The sequence below is a fragment of the Phodopus roborovskii genome, unplaced genomic scaffold (assembly GCF_943737965.1).
Source record: "Phodopus roborovskii unplaced genomic scaffold, PHOROB, whole genome shotgun sequence".
Lineage (NCBI taxonomy): Eukaryota > Metazoa > Chordata > Mammalia > Rodentia > Cricetidae > Phodopus > Phodopus roborovskii.
The window spans coordinates 2,865,931-2,886,284 of record NW_026126511.1 but is presented as its reverse complement, the minus strand read 5'-3'; the positions used below and the strand labels follow the sequence as shown (position 1 = coordinate 2,886,284).

Here is a 20,354-nt window from a genome sequence, read left to right as displayed (position 1 = left end):
AGGGTGTTCAGCCAGGAGACCCTGAGACAGTGTGGGAGGAGGGGGGGGGCTGAGCGGAGGGAGGGCGGACTGCTTGGGAGCGAAGAGGGTTGCTTGTCTTTTAGAAAAATACCTTTGTCGATAACTAGAATGGGAAAGGGGGTAGTTGGAGGGTTGGGTGGCGAGAAAGAAGTGAACGGCAAAGTTCTCGTCATTAAAGGCCTAGCCACAGTCTGGCATGTCTCCCTGGGTTTATGTCCTCAGCTCATCAGCTGGGGCCCTTGTGTGTGGCCCGCCCTCTGCTCTGCAGAATGACCACCCTCTTTAGTTTGTGACCGAGTCCCTACAAGATAATTAGTGGATTTTAGTGACAGCCAGGGCCCTGTTGGCCTCTCCCCACCGGCTTTAAAGGCGTGGAAAGCGGAACTGGTGATTGGAGACAGAGACCGATAGAGCGAACACAGCCTAGTCTGCCGTATGAACGGTTAAGAGCTGACCGTGAAGCTAGAAAAGAATAACATTCGGTGTGCAAACATGCCTCATTGTGACATTTCAGGCAGGTGGGCTGGAGCCTGCCGTGTGTGTCTCCCGTGTGGAGGGTCACCGAGGGTTCTTACCTGGTGTGGGGACCCAAAGCAGGTGGAGACCTGCAAGAGTGACCTTGGTGGCTTTAGCAGAGCCCTTTCTCCTGACATGTCTCTTTTTGTTCCCTGCAGATATTAAGTAAGCTGCCATCATGGGAGAGATAGAGCAGAAGCCCACCCCGGCATCGCGCCTGGGGGCCCCAGAGAATTCGGGGATCAGCACCTTGGAACGAGGACAGAAACCGCCACCCACGCCTTCAGGAAAACTCATGACCGTCAGAATCCAGATGCTGGATGACACGCAGGAGACCTTTGAAGTCCCGGTAAGCCAGGGGTTTGTCCAAGGGTGTGGGCACCCGGTGCCACGAGGCACTGAGGGTCTGTCTGTGTGCTCCGGCATCTTGTTTCTCACTCCTAATAAGGCATCATTGATCCGTTCTGGTTCTGAGTGATGCGTTTGCCAGATCTGTGCAGGAGCCACTTGTACGTACAGTGACATGGATGGCTTAGCTTCTGTTTTACTGTGACTTCCCAGACACAAATAGAGGTCATCGTGCGTGCGTGTGTGTGTGTGTGTGTGTGTGTGTGTTATATATTGTATGTAGAATGCCTGTATATATCAAGCATAACTGATTAATGTATACTAAGTGGTATAAGTACATCTAAAGCTATGCAGTAGTAGTGTGTTAAGGTTGGGGGCAAGGGCGGTACTCTAAGTGGATTGTGGTTTAATACGAAATCACTGACTCTTCTCTCACTGGAGTGAGTGTGTGTTGGAACCGTGTAACGCCATCCTGAGGAAACCATCAGAGTTCCACATGAGGAACTCACCTTCTCGTGGCCTTCCTCTACGGGGAGTTAAGCAAACATTGGCCCAGGCTTTCCATGTGACCTCTGCAGAACCAGGACCGCCCACCCCCCATCCCGGGGCCAGGAAAGCAATCATGATAGGTGGAACCAGTGTCCTCCCATACTCTGGGCCCTTGGCACCTTATGCTGTTTGTTGACAGCCGACTAGGTCTCTTCCCAGCCTCCCGCCTTGCTACAGACAGGCGCCATGCCCGGTGTGGGGTTGAAGTTCCCAGAACAGAGACCTTGGCCATCCAGAGACACCTCAGCACACTTCCTGCCTCCTCTGTGTTCTGTCTTGGTGAGCCGCCACTGTGTGGACCGTAGGTTGTAGAGGAAGAACCCAGCAACCGACTCTGAGACGGCCGTTTGGAACACACCTGTTTCCAAAGTGGAGGCAATCCATTTGCTCATTATTTCTGTTGGCTAGAGTGCCTGAAACTTAATAGTCGGCGTTAACGGTGGTAACCCATCATTTAATCATTTGTGGGATATGATTCAGTTAGTTATATTTATTTCACAGGACGTTGTTCAGGGAGTGTGAATTAAGTGTCTCAGGGAAAGATAAACCTCAGGATGGCTGTGCTTAAAACTACCAATTTTATCGCACATGGCGAATGGCCTTTGTACCTTTTTTAATTTTCTTGCTGAGGAAATTCACCTTTCAGGGACTTAGCCTAGGACTTCATATTCCAGTGCACAAAGCCACAGCTAGTTTCTGGAATTGTAGAATACATTGGGAAAACACCTGCCCCCCGCTGAGGAAACCCCCCCCCCGCCTTGCTAGACTGGTTTGGTGAAGTATTCATTTCTCTTCCTTTTAGCCTGAGGAGCCCAGGCTCCAGCAATGCTGTCCTGTGCTGGCCGAGGAGCCATCAAATGCTGATGTGTGTGCAGACTGAGGGCTCTCTGTACCCTATTCACTGTGATTCTTCACAAACGGCGAACGTCTCCCCCCATACCCAGCTACCGTCGGGGTAGAAACGTGTAGGGACTATGTGATAATAGAATTGTATTTCCGTCTCTTAAAATTATTTGGGGGGGGGGGCGCTGCAGCGAGCAGAGCTGTTCACGTACAGACACGAGACCTGATTTGGATGTCCACCTTTAAAAACCAATCCTGTCGTGGCGGTGTGTATGTGTAATCTCAGGGTTGAGGACGAGGAGCCCTCATTGCACACCCATCCTAACCTGTTTGGTCAGGTCCTGGCCAGTGAGAGATCCTGTCGCAAAGTAAAGGTAGACTAGAGGAACACCTCCGAGGTCATTCACACACACACACACACACACACACACACACACACACACTCTCTCTCTCTCTCTCTCTCTCTCTCTCTCTCTCTCTCTCTTCACAATTTTTGATAGCGATTCTTTCCATTTCTAACACCTGACACTCTTCCCCATATTCCCTCCTTAATGGCCCTCATTCCTTTAGCCTGCCTTCCGCCTCAGGCAGTGGCTGGTGGAGGAGAGAGGGGGAGCTTTTCAGGCTTCTCTGTACCCTTGTCAAGGTAGAGCCACGCTGCCTGGGGCAAAAATTCCACTTTCTCCCAGGATGCTTGTGTTGTTTCTCTCTGAGGCAGTGTTCTTAACCTCTGAGTACCTGCTTTGAAACCCTTGATGCTCCATGACTAGAAAAATGATTCGCATACAGTGTCTGCAAAGTTTTGGGTGCCTTTGACGCTGGCTGCTGGCTTCCCAGGGAAGGGACCTGCTTTCTGATCTCCACACCTTCCCCTCCATCCTCCCCACCCTCCCAAACCCCCCATGCTGGGAAGATAGGTGATTGAGATTGGTGGTCACTAAGTGTTTGCCAATGGGAGTCTATTGTTTTACCGTTGGAGTTTAGTAGTTTTTAACGCGTCTCTTCCACCCATATCTTTTAGCCTTTTTCTGTTTCGGTTAGAGTGTGCCTCCCCAGCCCACAGGCTACAGAGGTTTTCCTTACACTGGCTGTAGAAAGGCAGATGGATTATCAGCCGTCACTGGCTGGCTGGAGCAGGTTCTAAATCTCAAATCTCTGCCTTGTGCTCTTCAAGAATAGCTAACGTCCAGGCCATCCCACGGCTGGGAGCCATCAAGGCTTCATGGAGCTCAGTCATTCCAAGGATGGGAAGGAAGGAGTGACAGACAGTGGCCTCAGGATTGCGGAGACCAGTCCGGCTTCTGATAATTGCTCTCTACTATCTTTGCTTCAGAGCTTTTGGCTAAGAGTTCTTCAAGGTGGTCCACAAGGGCAGGATGGGGCATCCTGGTGAACATATTCTCATTGCACACAAGCATTTGTCCTGCAGATGAGCAGGTCACCAAGCCAGATGCTTCTGCAACTTCCTTTGGGGCGTCTGACTTCAATGAACCCTGTCTTAACCTGGGGATCAAGTCTCCTGGGCCTATTATTAGTACATTTGTGTTCAAACATGGATGCCGGCTCCCTCACCAACTCCTGCACGAGGAAACAAACCATGTCCTTGGTGGTGGTTTTTCATCTTTTTTCCGTTTAGAAATGTTTGAAGAATTGAGCCTTTTGGGAAGCCAGGGCAGTAGATAACACCAGTCTTTTCCACTCGCGGCTAGCTCTGCAGTGTTGAACCTGGACGTCGTTCTAGACCCTTCCTTTTCACAGTGGAAAGTTTAAAACCAACATTTATAGGAAGCTCTTGCCGGGTGTGTTTTATCATCCCGATGTTGAAAACACTGTGCAAATAAACCACACCTCACCGTCCGATAGCACACCTTTCTCTTCCGATGAACCGTATAAAACACAGAGGGTCCCAGGCCTGGGAAAATTTGAATCACACCTGAGGCACAGGGCTCCCTTCCCCCACCAGCCTTCGCTCCCGTGAAGGTCCCTGTGAAGGTTTTATGTCTGGTTCTCCCGACCCCTTGGTGAACAAACCTGCCCCACCAGGGAGGGTGGCTGGGGAGGCAGATGGCCACTTCTCCCTGTGTTTAGCTTCTCTCTGGCTGGTCACTGTAGGAAGAGCCTGGGAGAGCCAAGGAGGAAGTAGGGCCTGGCCTGGCCTGGCCTCTTGAGCAGGCCTACTAGCACCAAGGAAAATACAGCGGGCCGGGCGGGCAATGAGATGCAGGAATGGTGGTACTGGCAGGGGGCAGAATGCAGCCTCTCCAGTGGTCAGGGACGGAATCACACTGGGCTCCTACCTGTGTTTGCCTCTCCTTGATTTCCTCAGATGCTAAGGTAGCTCTCCAGTTTGTGTAGCTTGCTTCCTTTGCCAGCAGGTGTGAATATCTTGCCTCTGGGGGATGCTAGGAGAAAGCAGTAGACCCTCAGGAGGCAAGGACCCCCCCCCCTCTGTGACACTTCTGAGCCCTTGGCCTTCACCTTTGAGAACTGAGACTCCTCATCTGCCTGATGAGGCGTGACGGACAGAATGGAAGCACCTTCTACCTGGGCAAGGCTTTGCTTCTCACAACCCATGACAGACCCGTGCCGTTGGGTCTTGACATGGCATCCATCGATCACCAGACCTGTGTGTGACTTTCTCATCTCCACACAAGGCAGCCTGGTAGCTTCGTGCACTGGGCTCCCAGGGTGGTTCTGGGAAGTGCCTGGTGCCAGCCCAGCCTCAAGATGAGGGAATTCACCGTGGGTGGTGTCTCGAGTTTGCATCAAGGCCAGGTGCCCCCGGTGATCCGGATTCTTGTGAGCCTTTTTGAGACAGTCTTTTGTTTCATTGTGTGTTCTGCCCAGCCTGGGACCTCACTGCTTCCGCCAGGATAGCCTTGGCTCACAGAGATCTGCCTCGTGGAGCATCTTTAGCTTAATCTACCAGGTCAAACCCCCAAGTTCCTCCACATTCCCAGTCTGGGCTGTTTAGTTACTGCCCCTCCTCCCTATCTCTGCCCGGCACCTAGCTCATTGTTGAAAATCCCACCCATAGGCTCTGTGCTTATCCTACACAGCATTTGTCCCTTCCTCTAATTAGCCTGGGAATCTCTGTCTCGCATCTGACTCTGACAAGGAATCTCTACATCCCTGGGATCAGACTCCATTTCCTTATCTGCAGAATGAGGTGTTTGGTCCAGATATAAAACCGCCTTCTCCGTGTCTGTTCTGTGAAAGTCGGGGTGCACCCAATGATGTTGACGAATCACCTTTTTGTGATTGTACTTTGGAATTCTCCAGCAAGACGGGCGAACACGGGGATTACTGTTGCTGTTGTTTTTGGTGTCTGTAAGGAGTAAGGTCTCTGTAAGGAGGTCTGGTCTCCCCGAACTCTCCATGTTGACTCCTCCTTACTACTTCCTCTTTCCTCCTTGTCTCCTAGTCCCGCCTATCATCCTTTTCTATTGGCCAACACTGCTTTATTCATTAACCAATAAGAGAAACATATTTACAGAATGACATCTCCCATCAAGTCTCAAATTAAAAAAAAATCTTCCTGTCTCTGAGACATAGGTCTACGCCACCTCGGGGGGGGGGGAGGTCATTAAAACAAACAAAATGACCAAGTTCTGATCAGATGGGGTCATTACTGTGTATCTAGTGAGTGCCACTGAAGAGGACATGCTGAGGGTAGACGCGTAACACGTTACAGGGTGTCAGCGTCTTGGAGTAGAGCTTAGAGATCTGGGGTGGTTACCCTAAAGCTCATCCAACCCCTTGGCAGTGGGCCATAGGAGGCTGAAGTAAACCACGAATTTTCACAGTCACATGCTTGCTGAGACTGGAGAGGAGCCTTTGATATCCTATAAAAGACCACACTGAATTTTCTAATTTTTTGTTGGTAGCAGAATTGCCCAGGTTATTCCTAATTAGGGGCGTTCTAAAGTCAGGAGGCCTTCAGTGATTAAACAGGGCTTTCAAATTCCATTACCTTTGAGGTGAAACAGGTTTTTCCTTGCTCCAACCATCACAGAAACCTGGGCAGGTCCTCAGTGGAGGCTTGTTCTCCCATGCTGTCTGGCTCTGGGAAGGGCCTTGCAGTGGCAGCAGACAGGATTTTCCAGCCATCTTCCTGACCCTTGGGCCCTGTTTGCCATCTTGGAACAGCCCATGTCTTGTCTTTGTGGCCCCTTGGGTTTTGCCAGGAAAAGCCCAGGCTGAAGATGAGATGAAGCCTTTGACCTTCTGGATTCCTCGGAGGTCCTGCCTCAGGTTCCCTTTCTCTGAGGGAGATGAACCCTGGCAGACAAACCCCAGTAAGCCTGTTAGCTTCCCCACTCCCCTCGGAGAGATGAAATACACCTGTGCTGGGAACAGGATTTCCCCCTGCTTTGCTGTGTTTCTGGCTCTCCTGGAGGAGCAGGATAGACCTACATAAAATTTAATTGACTCTTGAAAGCCAAGGTCCGGAGCACACATAGCCTCTTAAGAATCAGCCCTCGGTAAGATCAAGTGTAGGGAGTTTAACGTGTCCATTGGGCTCTTAAAAACAACCCAGACGTTTCTTTCTCCTCATCCATGTGGCTCTTGGCTCTTTAGCCAACTTTCTGAAATAGTACTGAAGCCCACTCCGCTGGGTCTGGTCCTTTCTGTGCGTTATTTAACTTAGGATGATAAATGGGGCCTGTCTGGGTCTAGCCTCCCGAGGTTAAATTGAAAGTCTATTTTAATGGAGTAAAAAAAACAAAAAAGTTTTTCTTTTTTCATAAATCATTCCAGATAAATACTATTAACCCTCCCTCCTGGCTCCTCACACACAAAGAGCGGAATTTAAATGTGGGTTTGCGATGCTTGTGTGCGTGCCTTTCGGTTTTAGTTACTCTAGTGATCAAAGCCAGCCCCACGGCTCAGAAGTTATGGGGCCCTGTTCTAACAGCCGTCTGCTATTTTCTCCCTAAAAAGAAATTTACTCAGTAGAACCTAATAAATAAAAAGAATAGATGCTAATCAAGAATGTCCTTCTCCGACGTTTATTAAAACGGGCCACAGTAGGAAGTTTGAGAAGTTGTTTTTTTTTCTTCTTCTTCCTTAAATAAATATAATAAAATTTCATAGTTACATCTAAGAAGGCTGGGGGAGAGGGATATGGAGGCCCCTGGTCCCGGCTTGACTGATGTTGCCCATCGGCTGGGCGGCTTTCTGGTCTTCAGTGTGGAGCTAAAATGGAGTATCTTGTAGAAGAGTAAGGAGGCAGAGTGCACGCTGCTCTCCTGACGCTCAGGGCTGCTGCATGGGTGAAATGGAGAAAAGAAGGCACAAGGAAGATGTCTTAAATAAACACTGGCACGCCGGGTCAGGGGTCAGGGGTCATTCCTCTTTCAGGCGGTTCACACCCACCTGGGGCTTTCTTTACACCCTGCTGGTTGCTTACCTAAGCCAGCCACATGTCCCCTTGGTTTTCTGAAGATCTGTGAGATGCAAGTGTGCCTGGAGCCCTGTTTCTGCTGAGCAGGTGCCGTGGGCCACTACAGCTTCCCAGGTGCTGGGTGCTGTCGCTGGAGCACAGATGTGGCACCCCCAGCCCACATGAGGCTGAGCGTAGGGTTCTGAGGCCAGCCTGGGCTCACCAGGCCCCGCTTGAGCTGCTCAAAAGCACAAAGCAAGAGGAAAAAATAAAATAAAATAAAGTGGTGATTTTTTTTTTTCCTTAGATCTTTACATGCAATTTTGGCTTTGGTCTCTTTTTTCCTGAGCCCGGAGACATGTCCGTTTTCCTAGAGTTGGGTTTCCAACAAAGACCCCCTACATCTGTCCCATGCAGACTGGACAAAGGTATCTGAGAGGACCTTAGGATTCTGAGATGATGGTTTGGGGGATGCTCTTGGATTGCAGATATGAAGGCAGGTGCCTGCGAGTTGGGCTGTCCCACCCAGCTGTGTCTCATCATTTGCTTATTTTTTATTACTTTGAACATTTGAGTTGGGCGTGGTGGCTGTAGATCCTAAAGAGGGTACGGAGTTTTCTGTGGAGCAATTACAAAAGCCCCCACTGACTTTGAAACTGTGCGTGAGAGCCTCACACACGCTCAGAATTGTGTCTCCTCCTCTATATGAACAGAACGCTGGACCAGATACCCACAGTGGGATTCCGTGACTCTTTATTTATGGGCTGTGACCTTGGAAACTCGATCTGGGTTCCGTAAGTGTTTATCAGCACGGGAGGCCAGGTGCTGCCGGTGATAAGTGTGAAGAAAAACAACGACGAGTCTTGGTAGAAAGGACGGACATTATTTATGAGTAGGCGGTGAGCTGGCACAGGCCCCTGGCAAACTTCTTCCCCTAGGTGATATGAAAGGAACAGTTGTTTTCTCTTTAGCTGATCTGTGAAGCCTTCAATGGGGAGCACAGGACTCGGGGAGGGAGCCAGAGCCCACCATGGGGGCCCCCATACTTCAGTCTGCACTCCCCCTGATGTTGGAGGGCATAGGAGCGTTGGGATGATGGAACCTGTAAGTTGTAGCAGAGAAAGGTCCTGTGTCTGGGAGGATGGCCGTGGCAGTTATTAGCCAGTTGCACACACAGCACGGTAATAAATAAGGGCCGAGCTTGAGCCCAAGTGTTTTAGTTGGGATGTCAGGGGGCTGAAATGAGGGACATCACGGGGTGGGATTGGAAGACCATGGTGAATGGGTTGGGAGCAGGGAGGTGCCAGTGCGTGGAGAACATGGGTATGTAGACCGTGGTCACCAAGGGCCAACTGACAGATAAATATTATATGAGACATTGTCTCCTTTTAGTGGGTACACATTAGGAACGATGCTGAGGTTGACAAGAAAGGTATGTGCGTGCGTGCATGCGTGTGCGTGCGTGTGCGTGTGTGTACACTTGTGTCTTATTGGCTGTGGAGGCCAGAGTCTGCTGCCATGTGTGTTCCTCAATCACTGTCCACTTGAATTTTTGAGCACGGTCTCACACTGATCCTGGGGAGTCAGCTAGACTGGCCCTCAAGCTCCTTCGATGTTCCTGCCTCTACTCGGGTGGGGCCTGTGTTGCAGACCTGTATAACTGTGCCTAGCTTTTATGTCCTTAGAACCCAGGCCCTCAAGCGTTGGTGGCTAGCACGCTGACAACCGAGCTACCTTTCTAGCATCTCTACTATTATTACTAAATTATTCCGCTGACCTTAGTGCACCTCATCTGCCTCAGCCTAGACACTAGACATAGCAGATAGGGGCTGGTAACTAAGCTCTGGCATGCTTCTCAGTTTAATCCTTTTAGATATCCTAACCATCCCAGAAACCACTGACTTTAGCTTGTCACCCTTGAGTGAAGACCAAGATAGTGATGCTTCGATCCAGTTTCCCGAGGATTCCGTTCACGGTTTGTATTGCCTCGCCCGTCATGTAATTTCGGTGGAATTCACTTGAAATATGAGCAATAACATAGGACATGGTGGCTCCTCTGTATGGATCTCTGTCAACAAATAGAATGAGGGTGAAATTTCAATTACCTTTGATCTGGACACACTGCGAGAGTGTTTTCAGAGTTTCCACGCAGTCACAAGCCCTGAAAAGGGGGGAAACCTCCTTGAAAGCTGGAACGGTTGCCCGTGATGCCGTCACGGGGCTCCGCCCCAACAGTGTAAACGCACACCAGAAACAGGAAGATGGGTGAGCCAGCCCCTCTGTCTGGCCACCACGCCTGCTGTGCTCTGATCTCCTGGCAGAAGCCTTCAGAGCAGATCTGCTGAGCTAAGCAGTCATGCTGTGGGACAGTTGCTAACAGGACCACGTTCACTCAGGACGACGACGACGACGAGACCCAAGAATGCCTCTAGGGATACGTGCCGGCACCTTTTGTCAGCTTGACCCAAGCTGGGTTTGTACGGAAGAGAGGATGTCCTCCGTTAAGGAATATCTCCCTCAGGTTGGACTGTGGGCAGGTGTAGGAGGCTTCTCAGTTGATGACGGAATGAAGCTGAGTGAGCCAGTAAGCAGCATTCCTTCATGGCCGCATCCTAAGTTTCCCCCCTCGGGTTCCGGTGTGGAGCGCAGGCTGCTCTGACTTCCCTTGATGCTACAGTGTAACCGGTGAACCAAGTGAACCTTTTCCTCCCTACGCTGGTTTTGATCGTAGCAACTGAGAGCAAAGGATGCATCGAGGACCTGTTTTGATTCTTGGCGTTGTCTGTAAGCCCTGCCTCACTGGTGGGTACCAACAAGATGCCGTTTGTTCACGTAAACCCAGTGAGTCCTGGGCATGTGCTTGTTTGTGGCCGTGGCAGCAGGAAAATTCAAGTGACAAAAATAGGAGGTGGTTTCCATGGTAACTGTAGCGTCTGCCGAATAAACGAAACCGGGATATCGCTGTTTAATTCTTCGTGAGAGCGCCTAGAAGACGCGGGTTAGCAGAATTAGTAGGAGCGATCTCTAGTTTCATGGCACAGGCTGGGAGAAGTTCTCTGCCTTTTATTAATTCTGGTTCTGTCATAGGTGACAGCTCATGGAGTCCAGGTAGATCTCAGAGCAGAGACTCTGGTTTCTGTGTGGTGACCTCCCGGTCAGGCTTGCTGGGGTTCAAACCACTGCTCTCACTGACTGAGGGGAGTACCGACAAAACTTCCTGGGGAGATGCAACACGTGTCCACAGTCAGGAGTTTCTGTCCCACCCGGTCCTGTAGCCTTTCAGTCCCAAACATACACACGGAGGCTCATATTAATTAGAAACCGTTTGGCCAATGGCTCAGGCTTATTACTAACTAACTCTTACAGCTTAAACTAACCCATAATTCTTATCTATGTTTAGCCACCCCAGGAAGGAAACCCATGAGAGACCAACTTGGCAAACCATGAGTTTTATTGGGGTTACTCGGGGAAGGGGTTACTCACAGGAGCAGAAATGATTCAAAGGCAGCCACATCACCACAGCCCACCCCACCGTGAGTGACAGTTCACGAAGCTGGGACCCTGAAGCACACTGCGCAGCCTGCCAGCAGCCTGTCCCTTACAGGTGTCTCGGTTGATCTAAAACTCGCCTGGCGGCTCGGCCGGTCTCAGACATGGGACCTTTTTAGCCCGCTTGTTTGTATGTTTGTTTTCCTGGTGAGGAAGGGCCTAGTGAATCTGATCAGTTTCAGGGACTTCCTGAAGCTGTTCTGGGCTGTTTATCTTCCTGCTGAAGGAGCTTCCCTGCAGGTGGGAATGCTTCGGTCTCTTAGGAAACGTATACAACACTGACCTAGTCACTAATGCAGTTGTTGTCTTCATGACCTTTTTTTGGGGGGTGGGGGTCACTTTCCCATCATTTCTTTCTTTCAGTCTCCTCTCTGAAAGCTCTGGACCGGGCACCCAGGCTCCAAAATGGAATTCCGACTGTCGTCAATAGAAACCAAGATGCTGCCAGCCAGCGTCCCTTAGCCTCCTGCCAAGGCAGGCGGCTTCTAGTGAGAGCCTTCCAGTGGGCACAAGCCACAGTGCTGACCTCCTCGCTTGCTTGCTTGACCTTTAGTCGGGCTCAGAAACGCTGTCCTTTGGGGCCCAGAAGCATTGGGGTTCTGGGCATTGTTGGCAGGACACAGGGTACTAGATAAGAACAAGTACCTTTTCTCTGTGCCCTCTGTCCTTGGGACCCTTCTGGCGATGCTTTCCACTGTAGCATTGAGGTGGAGCTTTTTTTTTGGTGGCCCCTTTTGCTTTGGCGCAGCCATGGTGGCTTAATTTGGACTTCATGAATGGATCCTGCATGAATTGGTCTCTGTGGCCGCTTTTTGCAAAGTGTCACTAATGGGATGGCTTCAGAAAGTACTTCGGACTGGCATTCTGTGCAAGTGCACAGGGTGGGTTCCTCTCAGGGTTGTGGGGAAGAACGTGCCCCATGCTCCTCGGCTCCTGAGGCTTTGCTGGCCATGTTTAGCATCGCCCGGGAAACTCACCGCTCCTTAGTCTGTGAAGGAACTGTTTATAAATGAGGTGGGAAGACCAGTGTTGAATGGGCAGCCCCCTTCTGTGGTCTGGGGCCCTGGAATGAATAGAAAGGGGATCACCAGTCTTTACTTCTGTCTCCTGCCTGGGTCTTGTAAGATGACAGTGTCTGACCTTCCTGTCAACATGTCTTATCCGCCATGATGCATTGCACCGTCAAACCCTGAGCCGAAACAAAAACACTTCCTTTTTCCTTTCCTAAGTTTGGGTTTCTTTTTGTTTTTTATTTGTTTTGGGTTTTTTTTGGGGGGGGTGGATTTTTTTTTTTTAAACTTTTCACATTTATGTGGTTCAAACCCGAACTCAGGGTGTCAGACTTTCTCTGGCAAGCCCTTAACCCAGTGATCAGGTCACTGAACTTAAGTTATTTTAAAAAAAAAAATGTCATTGAGGCTCCATCCGTCAACTGATGGGAGGAGGTGCAGAAACGCATAGGCAAATATTAATTAGGTGGACTTCAGGGGATCCTTGGAAGAAGGTGAGGAAGGGTTGTTGGAGCCAGAAGGGCCAAGGGCACCACAAGGAAGCCCCCAGAATTGACTAACCTGGGCTCATAGGGGCTCACAGAGAGCTCGCGCCGGACTGACCTGGGCCCTCTGCACCTGTGTTACAGTGGTGCGTCTTGGTCATCTTGTGGGACTCCTAACAGCGGGGCGGGGCTGCCTCTGACTCTGTGGCCTGCTTTTGGGACACTTTCTTCCTACTGGTTTGCCTCCTCGAGCCTTAATAGGAAAGGAAGTACCTGGTCTCGTGGCGTTTGTCACAGCAATCTGTGACAAACAGGATCTGATTATGTAGCCCTGAATGGCCTGGAATTTACTATGTAGACCAGACTGGTCCTATGACAGAGATCAGCTTGGGAGGATTGGAAGTAAAGGTGCCAGATTTGAGCATTATTTAAAAACAAAACAAAACTTTGCCATTGAACATGTAGTTGTTAGTGTAGCTACCTTTAAGTCCCTCTTGCTAACATCGTAATTTTGAGCATAAACATTTGGAGCAAGTCTTTAAACAGGTTGTGAAGGTTTCACAAGGGCCAGAGAGAAAGAATCGGTCTTTCAAAGAAACGGGGGACTCCAAATCTCTGAACCCTTGAGCGTACTTACCCTGAACACAATTCGTGTTCCTCGGAGGAAACTGAAATAAGGCACAGATGCCAGGTGACGAAGGTGTGTCTGCAATGCTGTGTGTTACTTACTGTGTTTTCTCGGGCGTCTCTGGGTTGTAGCCCACTAAAAACTATTCTGAACCAAGGGCAATAGAAGGGAGCCGTGGAAAGATCGTCGGGGCACGTCTTCCTGGCCACAGTGACACAGATATCATGAGCCAGGCAGCTGGCCCGTTTGTCTCTTGGAATACCTTTTAATAAACCAGGGTACAGCAGTGTACATACTCTGTGGTCCTCATTCAGCCTGCCCTGGCTGGCACATTGCTGTGCATGGATGGGGGGAATCTCACAAAGAGGTGGGATCTAGTGGTGAAGGGGACACTTAGAGACAAGGGACCAGTGTGCCAGGCAGCAAGACATCAGGGCCATGTCTTCTCAGGTAGGCGGCCTCGGTGACAGCATGGCCTTTCATTGAGAAAGACATCGGAACTTCATTTTACACACACAAACACCCACACACCAAAAAACATTCTTTACAACTGCCTTTCTGTCAGTTACTTTGTATATGGCTGTGAGTTTTCCTCTGTAGTCTCATTTTGTTACTTTTTTTCATTGTTCTGAAGAGCAGCCGGGCCTCAGGTGGCTTTTACCCACTGGTTTGGAAGATCTGCTGGGATCTTCTGGTTTCTATCGGGAGTAGTTGTCAGGTGTCTGTGCCTTGCAGGTAGAGTTTGTAAGCTGATACAAATGTGCCCGTTACTGATGCAGCCAGACATGACTTCTGTGCAGAGGGCACACTGCCGTGAATGGTATTTCTAGTAGCATGTGTCTTCCTCCACCCTGGCCCCTGGAAAAAGGCTACCATGGTTTCCCTGGCAGCAGAAGATCACATGGAAGGCTTTCTGTCATGGTGTGAAGGTCTTTTATGGTGTTGGTTGACATCCGGGAGGACTCTGCTGCAGCCGACTGCTCTCAGACACAGCTAGCTCAGTGACACTAGATGTGGCCTTGGGTTGAATTGTCCAGCTCCCCGGTTAGATTCCCCCCCCCCCCAAGTCATAAAGGATGACAGCATTTAGCAAGACACGTCTTCAGTCTGGCCTTCGTTCTCCATTAAATAATCTCTTTGTTAAATATTCAGAGGGACTGGAATTAATAGGAAACATCTTCCCCGAGTTCAGAACCAAGTAAGGAAAAAGTACGATGTTGATTCTGCTCATGGTGGCCACTCAGCTACTGATGCATGCTAGGCTGTCTGCCTTGCTGGCTGGCTGGGCTGATAACAACCCAGAATGAGATTGAGTCAATACACAGGCATCGGTGAACAGATGGGGTAACCACACGTCCTCCCTACCCAACAGGAACTATGGTACGTGCTTCTGCAAGCAGTGAAACTCAGCAGCAGGGAAAAGCTGACTATCAGGTAGAGAGAAGGGTAGGAGCAAGGCAAGGAGCGTTCCCAAGCTGGAGGAAGGAAGGAAGCTCCAGTGCTGGCTTGAATTCTCAGGGGAACAGAAAAGCCCAGGGAGTTGCCGCTCAAGTCAGGAAGTTTTTAAAGGCTATGTGTATGTAGAGGTGTGTGTGTGTGTGTGTGTGTGTGTGTGTGTGTGTGTGTGTGTGTGTGTATAGAGGGGATGTGCATGGAAATTCAGGTGCCTCAGTGTGTGACAGACTGTTGTCAACAGTACAGCATGGACGACTGGGAACTGAACCCAGGTCCCCTGGGAAAATCTGCAAGAACTCTAACTATGGAGCATCTTTCCATCTGGACATTTTGAGTTTTTGTGTTGGTTTTGTTTCGTTTATGAGACAGGGTTTCTCTGTGTAGCCCTGGCTGTCCTGGAATTCACTTTGTAGACCAGGCTGGCCTCAAACTCCTGCCTCTGCCTCCTGGATGCTGGGATTAAAGGCTTGTGCTGCCTGCTGCCGCCATGGCCACCTCCCCGCCTGACATTTTTTTTAAAAGAGACAGTTGTAACATTCTTTATACTGTGACCTGGGGAATCCCAGAGCATGCTGGCATCACAAGACCGAAGAAACCAATGAGCTGTCTTCAGCCAGTGCTGTCTAGCCTGAAAAGGCTTGACTGTTGTCTGTCACCCCCCACCCCCCCCACCCCCACGCATCCCATGTGCCTCAGGAAGGGTTAGAAGGATGGGATCGCATGTTTCCCTGCAATAAATGGAAATTGATTGTTAGGGGAAAGGATGTGTCCAAATAGTTACCTCCAGTTCGGCTCTTGTCCCACTGGGGAAGGGTTACATTTGCCACCTGGTACCAGGATGCTGGTTGAGTCCGAAGGTAGACCCCCCCCCCCCAGCTTTTTCCTGATGCTTAGAGAGTTCAGTTCCTGGAAGCCACGGGAGTGAGGGGGTGGCCTGCTGCTCACCGGGGTCTTAAACCAGAAAGGAGGTTCTTGGCATAGAGAGACACACCGGGATGGACGCTCACTTGTGCTCTGAAGCAGGAAGAGCAGATCCTTAGAGGACGAACTGGTAGGTAGAGGGGACTCCACCCTGGAGACGGGAAGGGCACTGTAGGGGTGTGATTGCTGCCTACCACCTGCAGGCTCTTACACACAGACGTGAGGGGCTTGCACCCTCTGCTGCACTGCATCTCAAATATGATGATTCACACTCTCAATTATGGAGAGCAGAAGCCACTCATAGCTCCAGCACTCCGAGGTCATTGTGGTAAGAATGTGCGTCATTCTCGTAGAAATTTTTCTTCCTTCAAATACAATGATCGCTCTCCCCACAGGTGTCTGCGTATTTCTCAGAGCAGCCCATTCGTGTGTGTGTGTGTGTGTGTGTGTGTGTGTGTGTGTGTGTGTGTGTGTGTGTGGATTCATTCTTTTCATTATAACACTGTTCCAGATCCACAGATAGCAATCTAATTCTTTTTAATAGCTACATAGTAACTCATAGTTTAGAGAAGCCATAATTTATTCAATTTATTTTCTGTTGATAGACATCTGAGATATTTCCAGGTTTTATGCCAGCACAAACAGCCGTGTATATATAAATTCTTCTCAACGGATCCTTTCATTTCTCCAGGGTGAGTTCACTCATACTCGTTTAAGAGCACCAGGCCTACAGTTTTATAGACCACCTTTAAAGAACAGATATTTTCTATTTTATTATGAACTTAGTATAACCACAAAAATTAATCGATGCCATGGTCATGGAAGATATACTGGCAAATCTAGGAGCCATAATCTTAAGTTAAAACACTAGTAAATCAAAACCAGGGAGCTTGGGTGCATGCTGATAAGCCAACATTCAGGAGCTGGAAGTGGGAAGATTGGGAGTTCAAGACCAGCCTAGACAAAATGGCAAGACCCTGTCTGCAGAGCAGAAACAAAAGAAACCAGACAATACTCCCTCCCCTCAGAAACCACAGATGAGGAGTGTATTTTTTTTATTGATTTATTTTTTTACATTCCAATCCCAGTTCCCCCCTCCATTCTTTCTTCCCCCTCCCCCTCCCCCTCCCCCCATCTGAGGAGCGTACTTTTCAGCACTTCAAGACTAAGGTTGAGTCCATGAGTGCAGGGCGATGCAAAAGTTAGAGAAGCTATCAAAATAATAAAGTAAATTAAAGGGGAAAACCTTTTGTAAAAGCTTGCAGATGTTTCTGACAATTCCTTTTACTATCCGAGAAAAACAAGAGCATATGGAAATGACTTAGATGTCAGTGAGGGATACTGCCAAAATCCAGCAGCAGATAGATGCTCAGATGAATGATGAAGTAGTAAGCCATTCTCATTAAAACCGGCCACATTCATGGCTATCCTTGAGTGACATGGCCTTCACCATTAATTTCGAGGTTTTCACTTATGAAATGGGAAGATCGAATTATTTGTATTTTCAAAGGTTGTTATTGTGTACCTAAAAAAGAAAATCTTGTCCATCGTTTTTGGAGACGAGGTACTTTTGGAAGGTGTGCCTAAAGAAAACATGTAGAAGTTTCTGTGCACAGTGAGGGTGATGTTGCAGACATGAGGAATTTCAACCCTGAAGCGAGAGTGAAATCACATAGAAACCAACCTAACTGGGAAGGTACACATCAGGTGAGGGTGATGGCTAGAGGCTGCGTGGGCTGGTGGTGTCGCTCGGTGGGTGAAGGCCTGGCTGTCCAGCCTGACAGCCTGAGTTCAGTCCCTGGGACCTGCGTGGTGTGGACGAACCCAGGACAATGTGAAATACTAACCCAGTTATATTCACCCCAGAGAACTAACTGTGGGAGTCTGGGAGGAGATGGGGAGGAATGTAAACCCTGGAGGCATTTCTGAACCCGGTGCTGATGCTGGGTGGGCCCTGCCCTTCAGGTGGGGTGGGTCAGAGCCGGTGTAGAGGACACAGGCTCTGGTACAGATGAGAGGTGTCTGGAAGGCAATGCAAAGAGTTAATTGAAACCAAGTGTGAGGTGCATACCTCTAACCCCAGCACTCGGGCAGTGGCAAGAGGGTCTCTCCGTTTGAGGCCAGCCTGGTCTACATTTACACAGACACGCTATTTAAACAGGGAGACGTGAACTCTCTTTGACGAATGGCGTGTGATGCCCGTGCCCGATGCGATTTATTTGGAAGAAAAAACTTAACTTTTCCTTCCTATACCAGGGACAAGAACATTTTTCAGACACATTAACGAATGGGTCAGTTTTCCAGCTGTAAGTGTGAAAATAAATAGCACATGTAGAAAACTCTGGGACTGTCGGGAAGAGGGTAATGTCTAGCTTATCCCGTCTTGTCTTTGCTTTTCCTGTGGGTCCCTGTGGGTTGAGTCTAATTTAGACTGTTCCTCCCCCAAACACCCGAGGCTGGGTTTAGTCAGGACATGTTGTTGGGGGTGGGGACTACTAATCAGCTTATATCTGTAATAATTACTTCTAAATTTGCCATTAAACGCTCCTTTGCTGGGAGATGCAGAATTGGCGGGACCTGAGCTCTTAGACCAGGTCTGCGGTTACCTGTCGCAGGAGTCCCTGGCAAGCACAGAAGCAGCTTGGAGGTAGCTGATTGGGGTGCAGCTGAGACTTCTTGGCTTAATGATGAGTGTGGGGGCTGGGAAACCCCCACTCAGTGTTTGCCTGCTAGCATGAGAACCTGGCTTTGATTCCTAGAACCCACACGGAAGAGCCTTCAATGGTGGCCTGTACTTGCAATACCGGTTCTGGGGAGGCGGACACAGAAGGAGCCCGGGAATCTGGCCAGCCAGCCTCCCTCAGTCACTGAGTTAATGGCGGGTGCCGACCCGACCCTGCCTCTAAAAGTACGGTGGCTCCAGTGAGATGGACAACTTGCAGCCATGATGCAGGGCCCGAGTTTAATCTTGAGACTCCCATAATGGAAAGAGAGGACTGGGTCCCTAGGTTGTCCCCACCCTTACATGTGCCATAGCATGCAAGTATGTGTGTTTGTGTGTCGCATGGACACACGTGCAGGTGCACACGCATGCACACGTGTGCACGCACACTGTACACATTCACACAGGCGCATACATGCGTGCACACTCACACCCCTCACACAGAGAATGATGTAATGAAAATCAGTTCTTTTATAAATTAATTTTTTTTCTTTTGGATTTACTTCATGTTTATGTGTATGAGCGCTGTGAGTATGTGCACATATGTGCACCGTGTGTGCTTCCTCAGCTTAGAGGTCAGACGAGGGTGTCAGATGCCCTGGAACTGGAGTCGTAGACAGGCTTAAGTCACTTGTGGGCGCTGGGAACTGAACCTAGGTCCTCCACAAGAGCGACAGTGGTTTTAACCGCCAACCCATCTCTCTGTCCTGGTCCCTTTGTTTGCTTGTTGTTTTAAAGGTGGATTGCTCCCAAGGTTGAGGTTGACCCCTGACCTACAGATACGTGCGGCACACATGCACCCGAACACACGTGCACACACCTGAATTAATATGTCCACCACCCCCTTCCAGGCGTCATGTATCCAGTTTCCCGTCAAGTCTGGCAGCGACACAGTAGACTGCCCAGCATCCCACCCGGCCCTTCTAGCCTCATCAGGCCCAGGCTGGGCTCTGATGGAAGCAAGGAAGGACACCTTCTGTATGTCTGTCATCACAGCTGGCCAGCTTACTGGATATTGCTGTTATGCTGCTGTAGGGAGAATTGTCTGGGGGATGGGGTTGGCAAGGGTAAGAGGTGGGAGGGGCTGAAATAGGCCCCACAGAGGATGCATCTGATGACACTTTGTCCTTTGCCTAGCAGTTGGCAGAGTATGGGGAGGGAGGAGGGAGAGAGGGAGGGGGGGGGAGAGAGAGAGAACATAGCTGAACTCGCTGGGTACCCTGCTGGAAAAACGTGAGCCCTGATTACTTGGCACTCTTCCTTCAGAACGACGAGACGTAATTTTAGTTGCGTACGATTAGTGAAACTCAGGCTGTGTGGGATTCCAGAGGAATGTGACTCCAGGGAGAGAGAAGTCGGAACATGCACCTGTCTCTTGGGGGGTGCGGTTGGAGGTAGGGGGTGGGGTGGGGTGGGGTGGGGTGGGGGGTCCTCTGTTCAGATTTCTGTGTGGCTTTGGGGGACTTTGTCTCCTTCAGAGCAGGAAGAGATCAGCAAGCTTGAGGTGGTCCCGGCAGCGCAGCTCTAGTCCTCTGCCTTCCCACACCCTCCCTTCTGCCCTTTATCTCATGCCTTCTCCGGGCAGCTGCACCCAATGCCTAGCTGTTCATGGGGAGCCATTTCTGGAACAGGGATCGCGCAAGGAAGGCTTCCCATGTGTGTTGGTCCTGGTTCCCGGCAGAGGTAGTCTCAGAGAAGGTCACCTTGAAGGTGGGGACGTTTCCCCTGTGCCCTCACCTGTTCTGGGGTCCCTGCCAACCACACATAATGCCATGGCACGCCGTGGTAGTATTCAGTGTGAGGCAAGGCTCTGAAGGCCCTATGTCCTGGGAGATGATCTGAAGTTTTGGCTGGTGATGGAGACCAAGAAGTCTATGACCAGGAGAAGCAGAGGCACCTGTTGGATTGTAGGGCTTGGGAG

The 20,354-nt window shown here is 50.0% G+C and overlaps 1 protein-coding gene across 2 annotated transcripts in view; it reads left to right on the top strand.

The window, feature by feature from the left end:
- The first annotated feature begins 712 nt into the window (after positions 1-712).
- Farp1 (FERM, ARH/RhoGEF and pleckstrin domain protein 1) overlaps positions 713-20,354 on the top strand; it is a 158,295-nt gene continuing 138,653 nt past the window's right edge. For both annotated transcript variants that reach the window (XM_051195208.1, XM_051195207.1), the window contains exon 1: positions 713-886. In XM_051195208.1, coding sequence (XP_051051165.1) covers positions 716-886 — 171 coding nt within the window. In that variant the 5' untranslated portion in view covers positions 713-715. The remainder of the gene's footprint in view (positions 887-20,354) is intronic.